The sequence below is a fragment of the Lutra lutra genome, chromosome 3, assembly GCF_902655055.1.
Source record: "Lutra lutra chromosome 3, mLutLut1.2, whole genome shotgun sequence".
In the NCBI taxonomy this organism is placed as follows: Eukaryota; Metazoa; Chordata; class Mammalia; order Carnivora; family Mustelidae; genus Lutra; species Lutra lutra.
In genome coordinates, this window is record NC_062280.1 from 118,671,064 (window position 1) to 118,687,975 (window position 16,912).

Genomic DNA, 16,912 nt, shown 5'->3' on the forward strand with positions numbered 1-16,912 from the left:
ACCTATTTTTCTTCCTTGAGAGATCAAGGCTCTCTTTCTATATTAGAAAAAACTAAATTGACCTACAGTTTCAAGAAACTGGCATGACATCTCATTCCTCGGTAAGAAGCTCCTCACCATTTAAGAAAACATCTTTCCACATGATCTACATGTGGAGTATGCAGTTTGAGCACACTCATTCCTGCTCCCTGGGCACAGAGGAGGGGCCACAGGTTCCTCCTCTGTGCCCACTGAGACTGGCAGAGGGATATCAAGCCCCCCTCACTGGGACTCCACTATTTACCTGGCCTCATGCACAAACACTGCTGAGTGCCTGCCACATGCCAGCTCTGTTCAGGGCTCAGTGCCAGGGATTCAAGGAGAGAAAATGCAGTTACTGCACTCCATTGCCTGCCAGCTTTCAAGCCTGATGCTCAATATCCTGCAACACTGCATTTACATGGCTTGGTTTTCTCTAGATGTCTTGGCTACATGCAATGATAGTATTTTGTTCCATCTTTACAGAACTTTTTAGCTTTCATTTTTTAAAAAGTGACTTCAACAGAAGCAAAATGGTATAGAGAAAAATCTAAAAAGAAGATGCTGAGTTGATAAATACTACACCCTTCTTTCAGTCTGATGCACTCTGTACTAAACTATTTGGATGTTAGCCAGGTTAGGAGGAAGCCAACAGAACAAGAAAATGTTTGATGGCCACATGGGTTGGGGATTTAATCACTGTCCCTTAATCTTAGAGTTAAGTTACCTTCAGAATGAAGCTAATAAAATGAACGCACGATAAAGTTCAACCAACTCTACAAGTCCTGGTGGGGCAAGACATCTTCCACCCACGTACAAAGATGATTGGTTGTGAGAAGCCATGGCCTGGGGACCCAGGTGTTCCTATTCTCCCACCGCAGCTCCCCTCTCTAACCCCCTTTCATTCATTCTTTCTTTCAACAATTATTTATTTAGTACCTTCTGTTGTACCTGATATTATTCTGATAGAAATTAACTTTGGCTAGGCTCATTTATTCCCATTTCTCAAGATTTACAAATCAGGGGGCGCCTGGGTGGCTCAGTGGGTTAAGCCGCTGCCTTCGGCTCAGGTCATGATCTCAGGGTCCTGGGATCAAGTCCCGCATCGGGCTCTCTGCTCAGCGGGGAGCCTGCTTCCCTCTCTCTCTGCCTGCCTCTCCGTCTGCTTGTGATCTCTCTCTGTCAAAAAAAAAAAAAAAAAAAAATCAGACACCACCACCTTAGGGAATACTAGCTGTAGCCTTCTTGTTCCCGACACTAGACTTAGCTATGGGCCCTTCCTGTGTGATTTTATAACACTCTGTGCACAGTTCTCTCATTGCACTTGCAACTTTTTACTTTTCTCTTCATGGGTCCGCCTTCTCCACTAAGCTGTGAACTTGTAATGATCAATGTAAATTCATTTCTCTAGCCTCAGACCCCTACACAACACCTAAATATAAAGTAGTTGCTCCCAAAAAGTTATTGAATCAGGAAACTGCAGCAGAATCAATATTCTCTTCTCTGAAGAAAAAATGGAAAAATGAAGTTTAGGAGAAAAGAGGGGAACAAGAGAACCAAGTCTTTATGTAGCTTTCTCTAACACTGTGCAGGGTAAAACATTTTCTTCCCACCTGACCCAAGTGTTTCCACCACTTGCCGGGTAGAGACTGAGGTTGAGATGGGTAGGTACACAAGACAATCTTAGCTTAGCACCACCCACTTTCCTCTTGCTCAGATTCCAACCTACCAGACAACTTTCTAGTTATCATTTTTTCCTCCCCTGCTCCATCTTTCCCATCCCAATGAGTGACAATTCCATCCTTCCCATTGCCCTAGACACAAACCTTGGAGTTATTCTTGACCAGTCCCTTTTTCTCATAACCCATATCCAATCTGTCAGTCCATCCTGTTAGCTCCACCTCCAAGATATCTCCAGAATCTGCCTGCTTCTCACTACTGTCACTGCCACCTCCCTCCTTCAAGTCTCTCTACCATCTCTGACTAAGGCAATTGCAGGTACACCCTGACCCTCCCTGTTTCTACTCTTGCCCCCAGATAGTCCCTTCTCAACACAAGCCAGATGGAGCCTCGAAAAACCTAAGTCAGATGGTGCCACTATGCTCAAATGCCCCTTTGCAATTTGAATACATTTTATTTCTTTTTCTTGCCTAATTGCTCTAGCTAGGACTTTCAGTGCTATGTTGAATGTAAGTAGCAAGAGTAGACATCCTTTCCCTGTTCTTGATCTTAGAGGGAAAGTTTTTCACCATCGGGTATGATGTTAGCTACGGGCTTTTCACATACGGCCTTTACTGTGCTAAGGTATGGTCCTTCTATTCCTAATTCATTGAGAGTTTGTATCATGAAAAGTACCAAATTTTGTCAAACACTTTTTCTGAATCTAATGAAATGATCATATGACTTTTAATCCTTTGTTTTATTAATGTGAGGTATCACAACTGGCTTTCATATATTGAAGCATCTGTGCATCACAGGGGTAAATCCCACCTGGTCATGGTATATGATCCTTTTAAAGCTGAATTTGATTTGCTAGTATTTTGTTGAGGACTTTTGCATCTACGTTCATCAGGGATATTGGTCTGTAGTTTTCTTTTCTTGTACTGTCTTTGTTTTTCAGTATCAGAGTAATGCTGGCCTCATAAAATAAGTTTGAAAATGTCCCTTCCTCTTCAATTTTTGGGAAGAGTTTAAAAAGAATTAGTATTTTTTAAATGTTTGGTAAAAATCACCAGTGAAGCCATCTGGTCCTGGACTTTTCTTTATTGGGAGCTTTTTTCATTACTGATTCAATTTTCTTACTAGTTACAGATCTGTTCAGATTTTCTATTTTATCACAATTTAGTCTTGATAAGCTGTATATTTCTGAGAATTTATCCAATTATTCTAGATCATCCAATTTGTTGGCATATAATTGTTCACAGTTAAACATTAAACCGTAGTCTTGGAATGCTGGGTGGCTCAGTCAGTTAGGTATCTGACTTTGGCTTAGGTCATGATCTCAGGGTCCTGGGCTCTAGTACCACATTGGGCTCCCTGCTCAGCGAGGAGTCTGCTTCCCCCTCTGCCTGCCACTTCCCCCTCTTGTGCTCTCTCTCTCTCTGACAAATAGATAAATAAGTAAAATCTTCAAAAAATAAGCAGTAATCCCTTTGACCCATTGCTTTTCTATGACACTAGTGGGTCTTGTTGTTTTGTCTTTTCTTGGAAACATCTTTATTGCAAGTGTTTTTAAACACTTCTCTATAGGCATTGCAGAATGAGCATGACTTGGATTGTCTCCTCTTTCACTTCTGATTTTGAGTTTTCTTTTTTTCTTATTCTAGCTAAAGGTTTATCAATTTTGTTAATCTTCTCAGAAAACCAACTCTTAGTTTCATTGGTCTTTTTCTATTGTTTTTCTAGTCTCTATTTCATTGATTCTTGTTCTAATCTTTTATAATTTCCTTCCTTCTGCTAATTTTATGCTCAGTATTTTGAGTTTCCTCTTTTTTTTCTTAGTCTAGCTAAAGGTTATCAATTTTGTTAATCTTTTCAGAAAACTGACTCTTAATTTTGTTGGTCTTTTTCTATTGTTTTTCTTTTTTTTTTACTTATTTATTATTATTAATTATTTTTATTAACATATAATCTATTATTTGCCCCAGGAGTTTTTCTAGTCTCTGTTTCATATATTCTTGTTCTAGTTTTTATTATTTCCCTCCTTCTGCTAACTTTGGATTTAGTTTTCTCTTTTTTTGAGTTCCTTAAGGTGTAAAGGTAGTTTGAGATCATTCTCTTTTTTTAAATGGTGGCATTTATTATTATAAACTTCCTTCTTAGAACTGCTTTTACTGGGGTACCTGGGTGGCTCAGTTGGTTGTGTGGCTGCCTTCAGCTCAGGTCATGATCCCAGAGTTCCAGGATCAAGTCCTGCATCAGGATCCCAACTCCATGGGGAACCTGCTTCTCTCTCTGACCCTTCTCATGCTCTCTCTCTCCTCCTCTCTCTCAAATAAATAAATAAAATCTTAAAAAAAAAAAAGAACTGCTTTTACTGAATACCATAAGTTATACAGATGACATGACCTTATATGTAAAAAAAACCCTAAAGATTCCATAAAAAAACTGTTAGAACTAATAAGCAAGTTCAGTAAAGTTGCAAGATACAGAATCAACATACCAAAATTAGCTGTATTTCAAAACACTAACAATGAACTATCTCAAAAAAATTAAGATAAAAATCTCCTTAATCAAGGAAGTGAAAGACTTGTGCACTGAAAACTACAAAATATTGATGAAAGAAATTTAAGAAGACACAGATAAATGAAAAGGTAGCCTGTGTTCATGGACTGAAAGACTTATGATTGTTAAATGTCCATTCTACCCAAAGCAATATATGGATTCAATGTACTCTCTATCAAAGTCTCAATGAATTTTTTTTTCTGGAGAAATAGAAAAAATTTTTGTCTTTGTGGCTGGCTTTTTTATAATAAGCCATAATAATAACTAAAGTTATTATGGAGCCACAAAGAACCCACGCTGAAAGCCAAAACAATCTTGAGAAAAAAGAACAGAGCTGGGGAAACCATAATTCTTGATTCCAAAATATATCGCAAAGCTACAGTATTTTAAACAGTATGGTACTGGCATAAAGATAGACATAAAGACTAATCAAACAAAATAAAGAAACAAAATAAAGAAAAAAAAGAAATAACATATACATGATCAACTGATCTTCAGCAAGGGTGCCAAAACCACACAATGGGGAAAGGACAGCACCTTCAACAAATGCTATTGGAAAAACTGGACGTACACACTCAAAAGAATGAAATGTGACACTTATGAAACAAAAATCAATTTTTAAAAAAGATTTTATTTATTTACTTGACAGAGATCACAAGTAGGCAGAGAGGTAGCAGGGGTGGGGGGGAGCAGGTTCCCTGCTGAGCAGAGAGCCTGATGTGGGGCTTGATCCCAGGACACCGGGACCATGACCTGAGCCAAAGGCAGAGGCTTTAACCCACTGATCCACCCAGACACCCCACAAAAATCAATTTGAAATGGATTGAGAACTTAAGTATTCTGAAAAGACCTGGAACCATAAAACTCCTACAGGAAAACATAAGGGAAAAAAGCTTCATAGCATAGGTCTTAGCAATGATTTCATGGGTATGATGCCAAAGCACAAACTATAGACAAGTGGGACTACATTAAACTAGGAGTGTCTACACAACAAAGGAAATAATCAACAGAGTGAAAAGGTAACCTACAGAATGGAAGAAAATATTTGCAAACCAAAATCTGTTAAAGAATTCATATTCAAAAATGTAAGAAACTCATATAACTCAATAGTACAAAACAAATAATCTGATTTAAAAATGGGTAGGGGAACTGAATGGACATGTCTCCAAAGACAGGCCAACAGATATATGAAAAGATGCTCAACATCACTAATTATCAGGGAAATACAGATCAAAACCAAAAACACAAATAAAAAAAAAAATACAGATATCACCTCATTCCTGATGAATGGCTTTCACAAGCATTGGCAAAAATGTGGAGAAATTAGAACTTTTGTGCCCTATTGGTGGGAATGTAAAATGGTGCAGCCACTATGAAAAACAACAAAGTTTCCCCCCAAATTTAAAAATAGAACTATCATATGATCCTGCAATACCCACTTCTAGGTATTTATCTAAAGAGTTGAAATCAGAATCTCAAAGAGATATTTACACTCCTGTGTTCATTGCGACATTATTCATAATAGCCAAGTTGTGGAAATAACCCAGATGTCTATTGACAGGTGAATAGAAAGAAAATGTGGTATTTACATACGTCAGAATGTTATTCAGCCTTAAAAGAAGGAAATCCTACCTATATACTACAACGTGGATGAACCTTGAGGACATTATTGTCAGTGAAATAAGCCAGCCACAAAGACAAAAATGTCATAATTCTACTTACAATAGTCAAACACACAGTTGCATAGAAAATGGCAGTTGCCGGGGGCTGCAGGAAGGAGAAATGGGGAGTTGCTGTTCAATGAGTGTAAAGTTCCAGTTATGCAAGATGATTAAGTTCTAGAGATCTGCTCTACAACACTGTGCCTACACTTAACAATGTGATACTGTACACTTAAAAATTTAAGAAGGTAGATCTCATACTAAGATACAAAGTATTCTTACCGCAATTAAAAAACAAAACAAAACAAAACTCTCTGGCTTCCCCACCTTGTGCAAAGAAAAAGCCAGTCTTCACATTGGCCTTCAAGGCCCCGCCTTGCCCCTGTGCCTCAACTCTTGCTGTTCCCTCCCTCCTACACTGAGCCATGTGGCTCCCCTGGCTGTGCCTTGTGGGTAGAGGGTCAGCTTCTACTGCATGGCCTTTGCATTTCTGTTCCTTCTCCCTGGGGCGTCCATCTTTTCTGGCTTGCTCCATGGTTCTAGCCCTCACTTCTTTTAGGTCTCTGCTCTTCTATCTTTTCATCAACCCTTCCTTGATTACTTCCCTAATACTGCGTGGACACTTAACCCACGTGCACACAGACATGCACTCCCTGTTCTCCCTATCACTCTCCTCTACTTTGTTTTCAGATAGATAACTGGTCTCCTTCTGATATAGACAAACTATATTTGTCTATTGATGGGTTTGTGTTTGTTTTCTCCCACTAGAACTACACTATAAGCTCCAGACCAGCAGGTGGCATTTGCCTGTTCATTTATTAGTGCCTCCCCAGCTCTTGAAATAGTACCTGGCACACAGTAGATGCTCACTAAATCTTCAATCAAGGAATCAATTGAAAAATGAATGAAACTGGCATTTTTGTGAGTCTTATTAGCATGAGAAAAATAATCTTATAATTCATCAACTACACATACTTTAACAAAATAGTTTCTGTACCTCCAAACTGAGCAAGAACCAGACACAAATTACAGGGACTTCACTGTTAACCCACTGTCTGACATGTTTCTCTGATTTGCATGGGAACAATATATAAATCTCTATTCTTTGGCAGCTGTCCCTCTTCCCCCAAGTCTTGCAAGAGTGCTAAGCTGCTCAGAAACATGAGGAACAAGGAGATCATTTGGATTCTTGTGTGCACAGATATAGACTGCGCCTTTGGGAAGGAAGGCTTCTGGAAGCAGAGACCAACAAGAAAGGAACTGTGTAAACACCACACTATGAATGGAGACTGACAGCTTGGCCATTCTGAGAAAATGATTCAGAAACCATTCAGGACAATAGCTGCTTGGGCTAGTCCTTCCAAGCAATTTCTTCTTTCTTAATGGTGGTAACTCACCATGCAGAAACCTGGCAAATCCATCCTGTGAAGGCTAACATCTCCATTGATGCCATGTGGCTATGACATAGTCCCTGATAGGATGGGACAAGAAGGGTTCTTCACCTCTGGGGCATTCTTTCCAATGCCTAATCCCAATCTGAACATGAGAAAAACACCAGACAAACCCAGACTGGGGGATATTCTGCAGAAAACCTGGGCAGGGCTCTGTCAGGATCAAGAAAATCAACGCCAGACTGAGAAACTCACAGACCAGAGGGGGACTAAATGAGTGTGGTGTCCTGGATGGGCTGCTAGAACAGAGAGAGGACATTCATGAGAAAACTGGTCCATGAATTATATGCTTGCTAAACTCAGCAAAGCAAGCAAGCCCCTTGAAAGCTAGGGACAATGACCTGAAAAGCAGAAGCTGCTCATTTTTAAGCGTTACAGTGTGTCTCTGAGAAACCTGTGAGAGTCTGTGTCACATACCTGTCCTCCTTCACTTCCCTGTCGGGCCAATTTCCTGGCTCTGTCCCCCGTTTCCAGAGCTGCTTCCTGCCTTACTTCCAGACCACAAACATGCTGTCTGCTGCTCTCAAAATTTAAAATGGTAATTTTTTCAGCCCTCAGATGTGAATGAACACACTGGTTCTCTTGTCACTGTCACGACCAATCCCTTGTGTTGACACTTCCTCATTTACACTGTGACAGCTATCGACAGAGCCTGCATGTACCTCTACTACATGTATCTCAGGACAGCACAAGTGGGAAAACAAAACTCAGACACATAAATGAATGTGCCTCCAAACTGCCCCCACTTCTGTCTTTCCTGCTTACGCCACAGAAGGGACACCAGGATGCTCCTGCCTTGTTCCTCATACAGGTCTGTAGCATTTGGCGGAATGGTCTCCCTTGGCCATTTTTCCTGGAATTCCCATGGCTCACTGATGCTGTGAAACCAACAGCCCACGTCTGACATCCATCAACACTACACATCCCCCAGTGAAGTCATCTTCTTCTCAGGGACCCCAAACCTGGGTCCAGAGACTATGGTGGCCTCCATGGGTCCATAAGAGAAGGAATTAGGCAGGCCCTGAGAGGAGTGTGGCAATTCTGGGAAGACAAGAGGGTGGGTGGAGTATGTCAAAGGGAAAGGAGGAGCCAGAAGCAATCAGGAAAAGCAAGGGCTTGACTTGCTCAGTTCACAATCCTTCCGGTAGGTCACAGAATGATGCACTGAGTCATCAAAGTTTAAGGAGCATCTAAAACTCCATCAGATGAAGAGAAGGAGGCTTTCAAGGCTAAAAACCTCCTACATGTTTTGCTACATTTTCTTTTTCAGTGAAGTTTAACACATGAGACATTCAGATTTCCTGCCCCCTCTTCCTAATTTCCTCATTTTATTAAAAGGCATCAATACCTGCATCGACTCCCAAGATGCCAACTTAGGAAGCTTTGGTATCACCTTTCTCAGGTCGTCAGTGAGGACTGTAGTTCTACCCCCAGGATACTTTACACATTCACTGCCTGGACCATAACAGTCTCCAGCGCAGTCCCTTCTGTTGTCAGAAGGGACTTTCTGAAGTCCCAGTAGGACAGGGCCCCTCACAACCTACAGACCGTTTAGGTTCCCCAGTGCTTTGGGTGAAGTCTACACCTTGGTGTGAGCCCAGCAGTCTTCACTACCTGCATCATGTCCCAGCCACCCCCAACAGAACTCTCTTTCTGGCTGCAGGGAACCACCCCACCTTCCTGGGGGTACCCAGCGCCCTTCTCCGCTCTGCTTCTCTGCCAGGAAGGCTTGCTGACTCTCCCCTGTTACTCAAGACTCAGCTCAAAGGCTGTTTCCTGTGAGATCTTCCACGGCACACCCAGGGGTGGGGAGTTAGGATCTCCTGTGTATATGATCCTCCTGGGCACTACCATATTTTATTCTAACAGTTATTTTAGAGTAAACTTCTGAAAGACAGAGACTACATGCTTGATGTCTGGGGCATCACAGCTGCTCAAAAGATGTCGTTGCCTAAATGAGTGTGTGTGCGCACAGAGCCGGAATGACGACAGTTTCTCACTGGGGACACTGGTTCCCATACCACCATAGACTTGAAAAGTTTTCTCCCTACTGGTGAAGCTGGGAAGCTGGTCACCTGAAATGGAAAGGCTGGAGTGTCACTGGGGTGGGAGTTGTCAGGGAGTCCTGTGGTAGCATCCTGTGACCTGAGCTATTGTGACATGCTGGCCTCACAGGGGGTGGGGTCCTTATATTGCTATTTGCTAGGGTATTTGGGGAACGAGCACTAGGACAAGACTCCGTGTCAAAGAAGATAATAGGGTGTTGGGTTAAGTGTATTTCCTGTAGAATTTTGGAATTTTAATTTCTTATAGACACATGAGTGCCCAAGAGTGGGGCAGTGGAGGAGCTTCCCAAATACATCTGACCACAGAGCCCCAGGGCACTCACTGTGGAATCCATTTTGGGAAACACCAGCCTAAATTGGAGGATTTTTACTGAATGGCTGACAAAGGACCCAGAACAAAGTTTTTGTTTACTCACTCATCATGATCACTCTGAAATATATCAATCATCAAAATCAAACATTGTCCTTCTCAGAAAGACCAGAAGAAAAAGGATGTCATTAGGCAATCAAAATTTTTTATCCAGAATAGGCATTAGCAAAATGAAGGTCGGTGCCTCATAGATGCAGGCCACAGGGTGTTCAGAAGCAGATTAGAAAATAATTACAAAACTACTTTGCAGATTAAAATAAACTTGAAACCATAATCATTGGCTATAAAATGCAGCCATACAGAATCACACTAAAAATAAAAGGTAAAAATCTTCAAACGGTTCGCTTCCTTGCTTTGCCCAGGTTGCAGGGAGTCAACAGCCCCTGGAACCCAGTGCAGCTGTGACACCCAAGGCCAGGGCATGACCAGAAGACCCCTCAGCCCCACCACTGTGGCCTGGAAAGGGGGGAGGTCGAGCTCTGGAACTGCATAAAGACCACGTGGATCCCCACAGCTTCAGAGCAGCTGGATTAAGTGCTTTTAATTCCACAACCAAGGACTCCCAGTGAAGAAGGATGGTAGCTACTGGGACTGCATCTGTCTTTTCAACTTGGCAAGTCTCAGAAGACACTCATCTCTCCACTGCCTCCTGGCAGCTAAGTGCTCTGGATCATTGGGAACTTTCACACACATGGCCTGGGAAGAGGAAACGAAAAGAAAAGGAAATGAAAGGGGGAAAAAAACAAAACAGAGCATGAAGAGGAACTCATTTACCAGGAGAGTAATTGTTCCTATTTATGTGAACTATGAATTTGCTTTCAAAGACAAAAGCTTAGGAAAGCCCCAATTAACTAACTTTCCAAATCCCCAGAGGCCTACAGCTCCCCTAAGACAATCAAGATGAGCTACCTGTTCACTAGTCACACTGCTCTAAGGTCTTCTTTGACCATGATAGGAAAGTGGACAGGCAAAATTAGGACTGAGGAATCACCAAAATCAAAGGCAAAGACTGGCTACAAACAGAACCTCACCCATGGCTCAGCCAGCACAGCTCTCTATAAGGAGTCTACATACCTGATTAACTTTTTCAACTGTGGCTCCAGAAAAGTCTGGAATGGGTCCAAAAGTCTTTAGGACATGTTGCATGCCTTCACTGTATCTGTCACAATAGCTTAACATACCTGAAATCACACAAAAACAAGAATCCACAATATCAGCAAGAACACTGCATGACTCCAAACTAAGAAATCTGTTCAGAGTGTCTCACCCAAGGTCAGATGACTGCATTCTTTCCTTCTTGCAGATGAAGGAAAGGTACAGGGATACCATCCACCTCGGTCAGCCAGCACTGGGGAATGAGCAACTTCACCAACGTCACTACTCAAGCTTTGCATCAGATCCTGAAATCCTAAAAACAATGGGACACTGGGGCCTCCGTCAGTGCCTCTCATGGACTCTCCCGTGAGCCTGTGTTTCTGTACTCACAGACTGAATACCACAGGAAGTCCTATTTTCACCAAAAATGTCTCCTTCAACAATGTGTCCATAAGGTGTGTCAATGGCTTGCATGCATTTTCTAAGAACCAGAGATGTCAAAGCTCAGTCGAATCTGTCTACCATTCACTCTTACTCTGTAAGTTCTAGTTACCACTTTACTGGGTGTCTACCAGGCAGCAGGTTCCTCAACCCAGGCTGTACTTGGAGAGGCGGGCTCCGGGTGAGCGCCTCAGCTTTGGCTAGTGGATGACACCATCCCCCCGTCACCCATGCCAGGGGACATCTGTCCCTGGCTACACTGCTCTGCAGACCTTCTGCAGCTGCAGGGCCCTTAGGGGGCCAGTGTCTCGGATCCTGAGATAGGGCCCTAGGATTTTGATGGAGAAACACCTGAAAAGGAGGCTTTTCCTGGAGCAGGGAGGGAGGGAGAAGCCCGGTAGCTCAGAAGTAGCTGTGGGCTGTGAGAAGCCAAAGCTATTTTCTGTTAGAATCTTGAGATGTGTGCTGAAGAAACACCATCAGGCTGCATCACCTCCCAATAGCGGGGCAGGCTTGCCCCGACCTGCTCTGCCCAGCAGACTGCAGAGCTCCTCTTGCACTTGTCCCCTACCCCCAGCCCCAGGAGGCAGCTAAGGCCGGGCCAGTGCAGGCCTGCACTTGGCCATGAGTCAGCTCCGAAGCCAGGCCCAGGTACGTGAAGGAGGTGTCTCCAAGTCCTGGGGCCCACTGGGGATGGGGGCTGAGCCACCCAGCGTTCTGCTTTTGGCCCATTTTCCACATTTTTCAAAGCCAAAAAGACTGGGCAGTCAGTCAGTCAGGCTAAAAAGATAACAAGGGAACAAAGGAAACCGTAGAATTTGCAGAGCTCCCAGAGCTTGGCTCTCACCTCCCCCATGAGAACTGTGTATGATTAACTTAAAATAAAAATGACCATCACTGGATATTCTTTTTAAAAAGGCAAAAACAAAAAAACCTAACAAACAAAAAACAGCTTCTTTGGGTTTTAGTTTTGGTGGACCTACACTGATATGAAAGCCTAAATTCATTCGGTGTCAATTTTATTTGGCTCAAATAATTTTCTTTCCCTTTAAGTATGCTAAAATTATATTCAATTTGCTCTTAGAAGAGAAACCATTTTGAAGGGTAAACATTTCAAACATACCAATGTTTCCGACGTTAGCACCTACAATGAAGAGATGGACACTCTTTAAAATAAGGAGTTTCAAAATAATAATAATAATAATAATAAGCTCCGTTTCATTTAATATAAACGTAACTTGACAACTCAGAATTTGGGAAGTCTCCCTAACTGTTCCAGCCCTGGCCAGTTAGCCTGAACAGCTTAGCATTTTTGGAACCCAGAAAACAACCTGTACATTTATTTCCTTTTGGAAATTAAATGTTTATTTCAGTCTATCCAGTTGTTTATATACTCAAGCAAAAGGTGATAAAATCTAGACATAAATGCAGTTTATTCCTTTTGGAGGAGCAGAGACACAAGAATCGAGAACGTTGTAAAGATAACACATGAGAAGAAACCAGGGAAGAATTGGTGCGGCTATGAATCCCACACTCGCACTGAAAACAAGCTCCCTGGAGGCCTCCATGGGAACCAACTGCACCTGCCACACATGCGCAGCAGGAAACCACAGCATTCAATTCTGTACCGCACGTCCCTTCCGGAGGGCTTCACGTGTTCTGAATGAGTGTTCACCTTTCACCATCCCTGGGAGGTCCATTTTAATCTGCCATGGACTTTCGAGAACTTTTTTCCCTACTGCCTTTTATAAAATTTTATCATTATTTTTAAGATTTATTTTTTAAAGATTTTATTTATTTGAGAGCGAGAGAGTGAGAAAGCACGAGAGGGGAGAGGTTAGAGGGAGAAGCAGACTCCCCATGGAGATGGGAGCCCAATGCGGGCCTCAATCTGGGGACTCCGAGATCATGACCTGTGCCGAAGGCAGACGCTTAACCAACTGAGCCACCCAGGCACCTCCAAATTTTATCATTTTAAAGGGCATCTATTCCAGGGCACCTGGGTGGCTCAGTGGGTTAAGTCTGTCTTCCGCTCAGGTCACGATCTCAGGGTCCTGGGACAGAGCCCCACATCAGGCTCTCTGCTCAGCGGGGAGCCTGCTTCCCCCTCTCTCTCTGCCTGCCTCTCTGCCTACTTGTGATCTCTCTCTGTCAAATAAATAAATAAAAATCTTTAATTTAAAAAAAGAGCATCTATACCTTCAAAATTGAATATGATATGGCAAAAATCCTAAAATACATTTCATAACTTCTCCTGTCTTGTTCAGGAAATATATAATTGGTCAGGAAAAATATAATTGTATATTTTCACTCTTACTAATACAAAGACACTTTCTATCACATGCACTCAGGCTCTTGGGATGAAGAGCCTCCTTGTTTGTGGTGAAGCAAAGGAACCAACAGAGCAGGTGTGTCCAGACCCTCCCACTTCATTTGTAGGGAAGCCTGACACCCTTAGAAGGGCTCTCCCACTTGCCCAAGTTCATGGTGACTTAGAATCAAGATCTGCACTGTGCCATGCTACTTACAATGTTCCAGGACATTTACTTCTGTCACTGTTACTTGTAAAATTTCCTCTTCCATTAGAGAAGTAGTAAAAGGAGGGTTTTACTTCATCTCCAGCAAGAATTTTGGCTTCCTTATGCTTTGAAAGAATTGAGTGGCAATCATTCCACAATACCAATTTCACTGGAAATGTCAAGGAGAAGAAACCACTTCACTTTTTATCTGGCTAGCATGTCCTTCCTTTATATTACTATGAAATTTGATCTTCCCCTATAGTTTTCCTACACTTCCTTGCTCCCTGTCCCCCGTTCAACAATATACTTCCCCAAATTCTCTAAAGCTTAGCTTTTTAGATGACTCTGTACCCAATTTCTTAAGAGATGTTTATATGAAATAAGAAAAAATGGAGAAAAGAATTGATTCTCAGGACACCTGGGTGGCTCAGTTGGTTAAGTGTCTGCCTTCGACTCAGGTCATGATCCCAGAGTCCAGGGATCGAGTTCCATATCCGGCTCCTTGCTCAGTGGGGAGCCTACTTCTCCCTCTGCCTGCTGCTCCCCTATGCTTGTGCTCTCTATCAAATAAACAAATAAAATCTTAAAAAAAAAAAAAGAATTGATTCTCATGAGATTAGACTTAGCTTATTTTGCTGCTTTCTAACTTGGAATTCTTTAGTTGTGGGCCCCCAAAGGCAAGACAGTGTGCTTTCTTGAACTTTCAGCACAGCCCACGGTGGGCAGATAGGCAGAGAGCCTTCCTCGGTTTGTGTTTACGGAGCAGGCACGCAGCCCCACTGTGACCGTGGAGGCACACACTCTGGACGTTTGGTTTCTTGGCAAGCCCTAACTGCTGCCCACACCAGAGTCTATTTTCTCACAGCAGATAAACCCACACCTACGTGAATTCACCTGCTTTTAAGAGACAGAGTTTCGCAGAACTTATTAAGGAAGATCAAAAAGGCCCCAAAGCACAGAGCAACGTTATCTAATTCCCACCTGAGTGAGTGAGACCTCACCTGAGGTCAGGGAGGTGAGGCGGGTGGAGACAGAAACCTATCCGGAGCCCCTCAACTCCTGAAAGTCCCAGGGCTAACAGCTCCACATAAGTGAGCCAATCCCACCATGTAGGCATGCCAATTAGGAAGATTAAAGAAAAAATAAAAATTTTTTTTAAAAATAGAGAGGGAAAGAGAGAAAGCATCTACATACAGGAGGAAATTTTATGAGGCACAATGGTAAACATCCGCGTGGACGGGAGATGATTTCCAGAGGTTGCCGATTCTGAGACAGTCATTCCCCAGGCAGAAGTAAACCCAGGAAGCACCCAGAATGCAGCCAAAGGTAACAGGGGGCAGTTCTCTTTGCTGAACTAATGGTCTAAAAGCTTAGCAAAGAAACAAACCAAACTGTTAAAGTCTGGAGATTTCACCATTCTATTGTAAAAATGTCTTACTGCGTATTCATTCTGTATTTCTTTTTGGGAGAGTTAAAAGAAAAAAACTGTAAGAGTAGTGAATTAAAAAAATGAGACCAAACTCTACATGAACAGAACAAGGGACTTCATCTTTGTCAGCCATCTGTCCAAGCATTTCCACCTGGCTTCATTCTCACACTGCCCTCGTAAGGTGGGCACTGTTGCCATCCCCATTTTCGAGGTGGGGGAACTCTCTTGCACAAAGCTAGTTAGCTTGGAAGGCAGGGGTCACCCAGGCTGACCGGCTCCACTGACCAGTTTCCCCATTCTGAGAGCCTGTCCTTCAAGGGGGTTGCCTTTAGAAAGCAGCCAAAAGGCAAAGTAGGCGTGCTGGCCTCCAGCTTTTCGGGTGCCATTCTATCAAATTAAAAACACATCCTAAAACATTTTTACCACTTCTAGATAAACTGTAGCTTTAAGACTAATAACTAGCCTGAACCTGAGATGCTGGCTTTATGAAAACAACATCAGAAAAAAAGACCCCCCCCCATACCCTGCCCAATCTTGATATATTTTGGATGACACTGTGAAGAGTAATAAACATTTCCATTGGTTCCAAGCCAGATCTTATAACAGTCTAACTCTGGTCTTTGGAATGCTCTGAAGTTGAAAACTACATCCGTCCCCCATTATCATATCAAGCCAATTAGGTTTTCTTATCATATCTGCTTTGTCTGAAAAATTGTTACAGGCCTCCTTCCTGTCTGCCACACTATTTGGTTCTTGAGTTTCTGGTTTCATTGGCTTCTGTTTCTTTTTGTTTCAGAGTCAAAGCAGCTCTCATTTATCTCCCTACTGATGTCTCATGATACCTGACCTTTCTTATTTTTCTGAAGGAAAAAAAAAAAAACTTTAAAAAGAGAAAAACATGGTGGTTACCAAGAGTGTCTATATATATTGAAAATGTCTAAATATGTTCACCACTTTTAAGGTTCTGGCTGAAAAAGCATTTGAAATTCTCCAAGACTTTATTTTCATGATACTTCAAAACTCTTGTTTCACTTTTATGAGGGCCTCTTTCTTTACATTCTCTTCCCGTGTTCAACTGTCATCCCACTACAAAAGCAATATGTTCATGCTAAGAGACAGTCCCCTGTTCCTCCAGTGCCTCTCAGCCATGCTCAGTTTTAAGGAAGAGTCAAGTCAGTTACTGAAGCACATTTGCATGATACACAAGACCAGTCCACTCAAGCACCATATGTGTCCTTGCAAGACTACGACTGGCAAAACTGCCTTGACTTATTCATTGGAAGTTATACTTCACTAACTCTGGTGGCAAAAATTGAACTATTACCAAGAGATCATGGAATTATAAAATCTAAGTCTAACAGACTCCCGGAGGTCACTTATCCCAACTTCCCATTTCATTATGGGTGTCTCTGCCTGATATTGAAACATCCTGACAGGTGGGCAACTGGCCCCTGCCTGGCCCATTCACCCACTCGTAGTATAGCCCTCTCCCTCAAAGTCAGCTTCAGTTACTAGAAACTTCCTGCCATGTACTGAGCCTAAACCTGTCTGCCTGCCACGGCCACTCTTTCAATCTGGTTCCGCCCTCACATAAGACACAGACAGAGGCACGCACGTGCACACACACACACGCGCGTG

General features: G+C 42.5%; 1 protein-coding gene across 4 annotated transcripts in view; it reads right to left on the bottom strand.

The window, feature by feature from the left end:
* Positions 1-9,915: 9,915 nt before the first annotated feature.
* The window catches only part of CRYL1 (crystallin lambda 1), a 147,666-nt gene continuing 140,669 nt past the window's right edge, over positions 9,916-16,912 (bottom strand). For 3 of the 4 annotated variants that reach the window (XM_047722857.1, XM_047722860.1, XM_047722858.1), the window contains 2 exons: positions 10,865-10,971; positions 9,916-10,486 (listed from right to left, as the gene is read on the bottom strand). In XM_047722857.1, the coding sequence (XP_047578813.1) occupies positions 10,373-10,486; positions 10,865-10,971 (221 nt within the window). In that variant the 3' untranslated portion in view covers positions 9,916-10,372. Of the gene's footprint in view, positions 10,487-10,864; positions 10,972-13,401; positions 13,471-16,912 lie in introns of those variants that run through there. The other variant, XM_047722861.1, reaches the window with a different exon arrangement.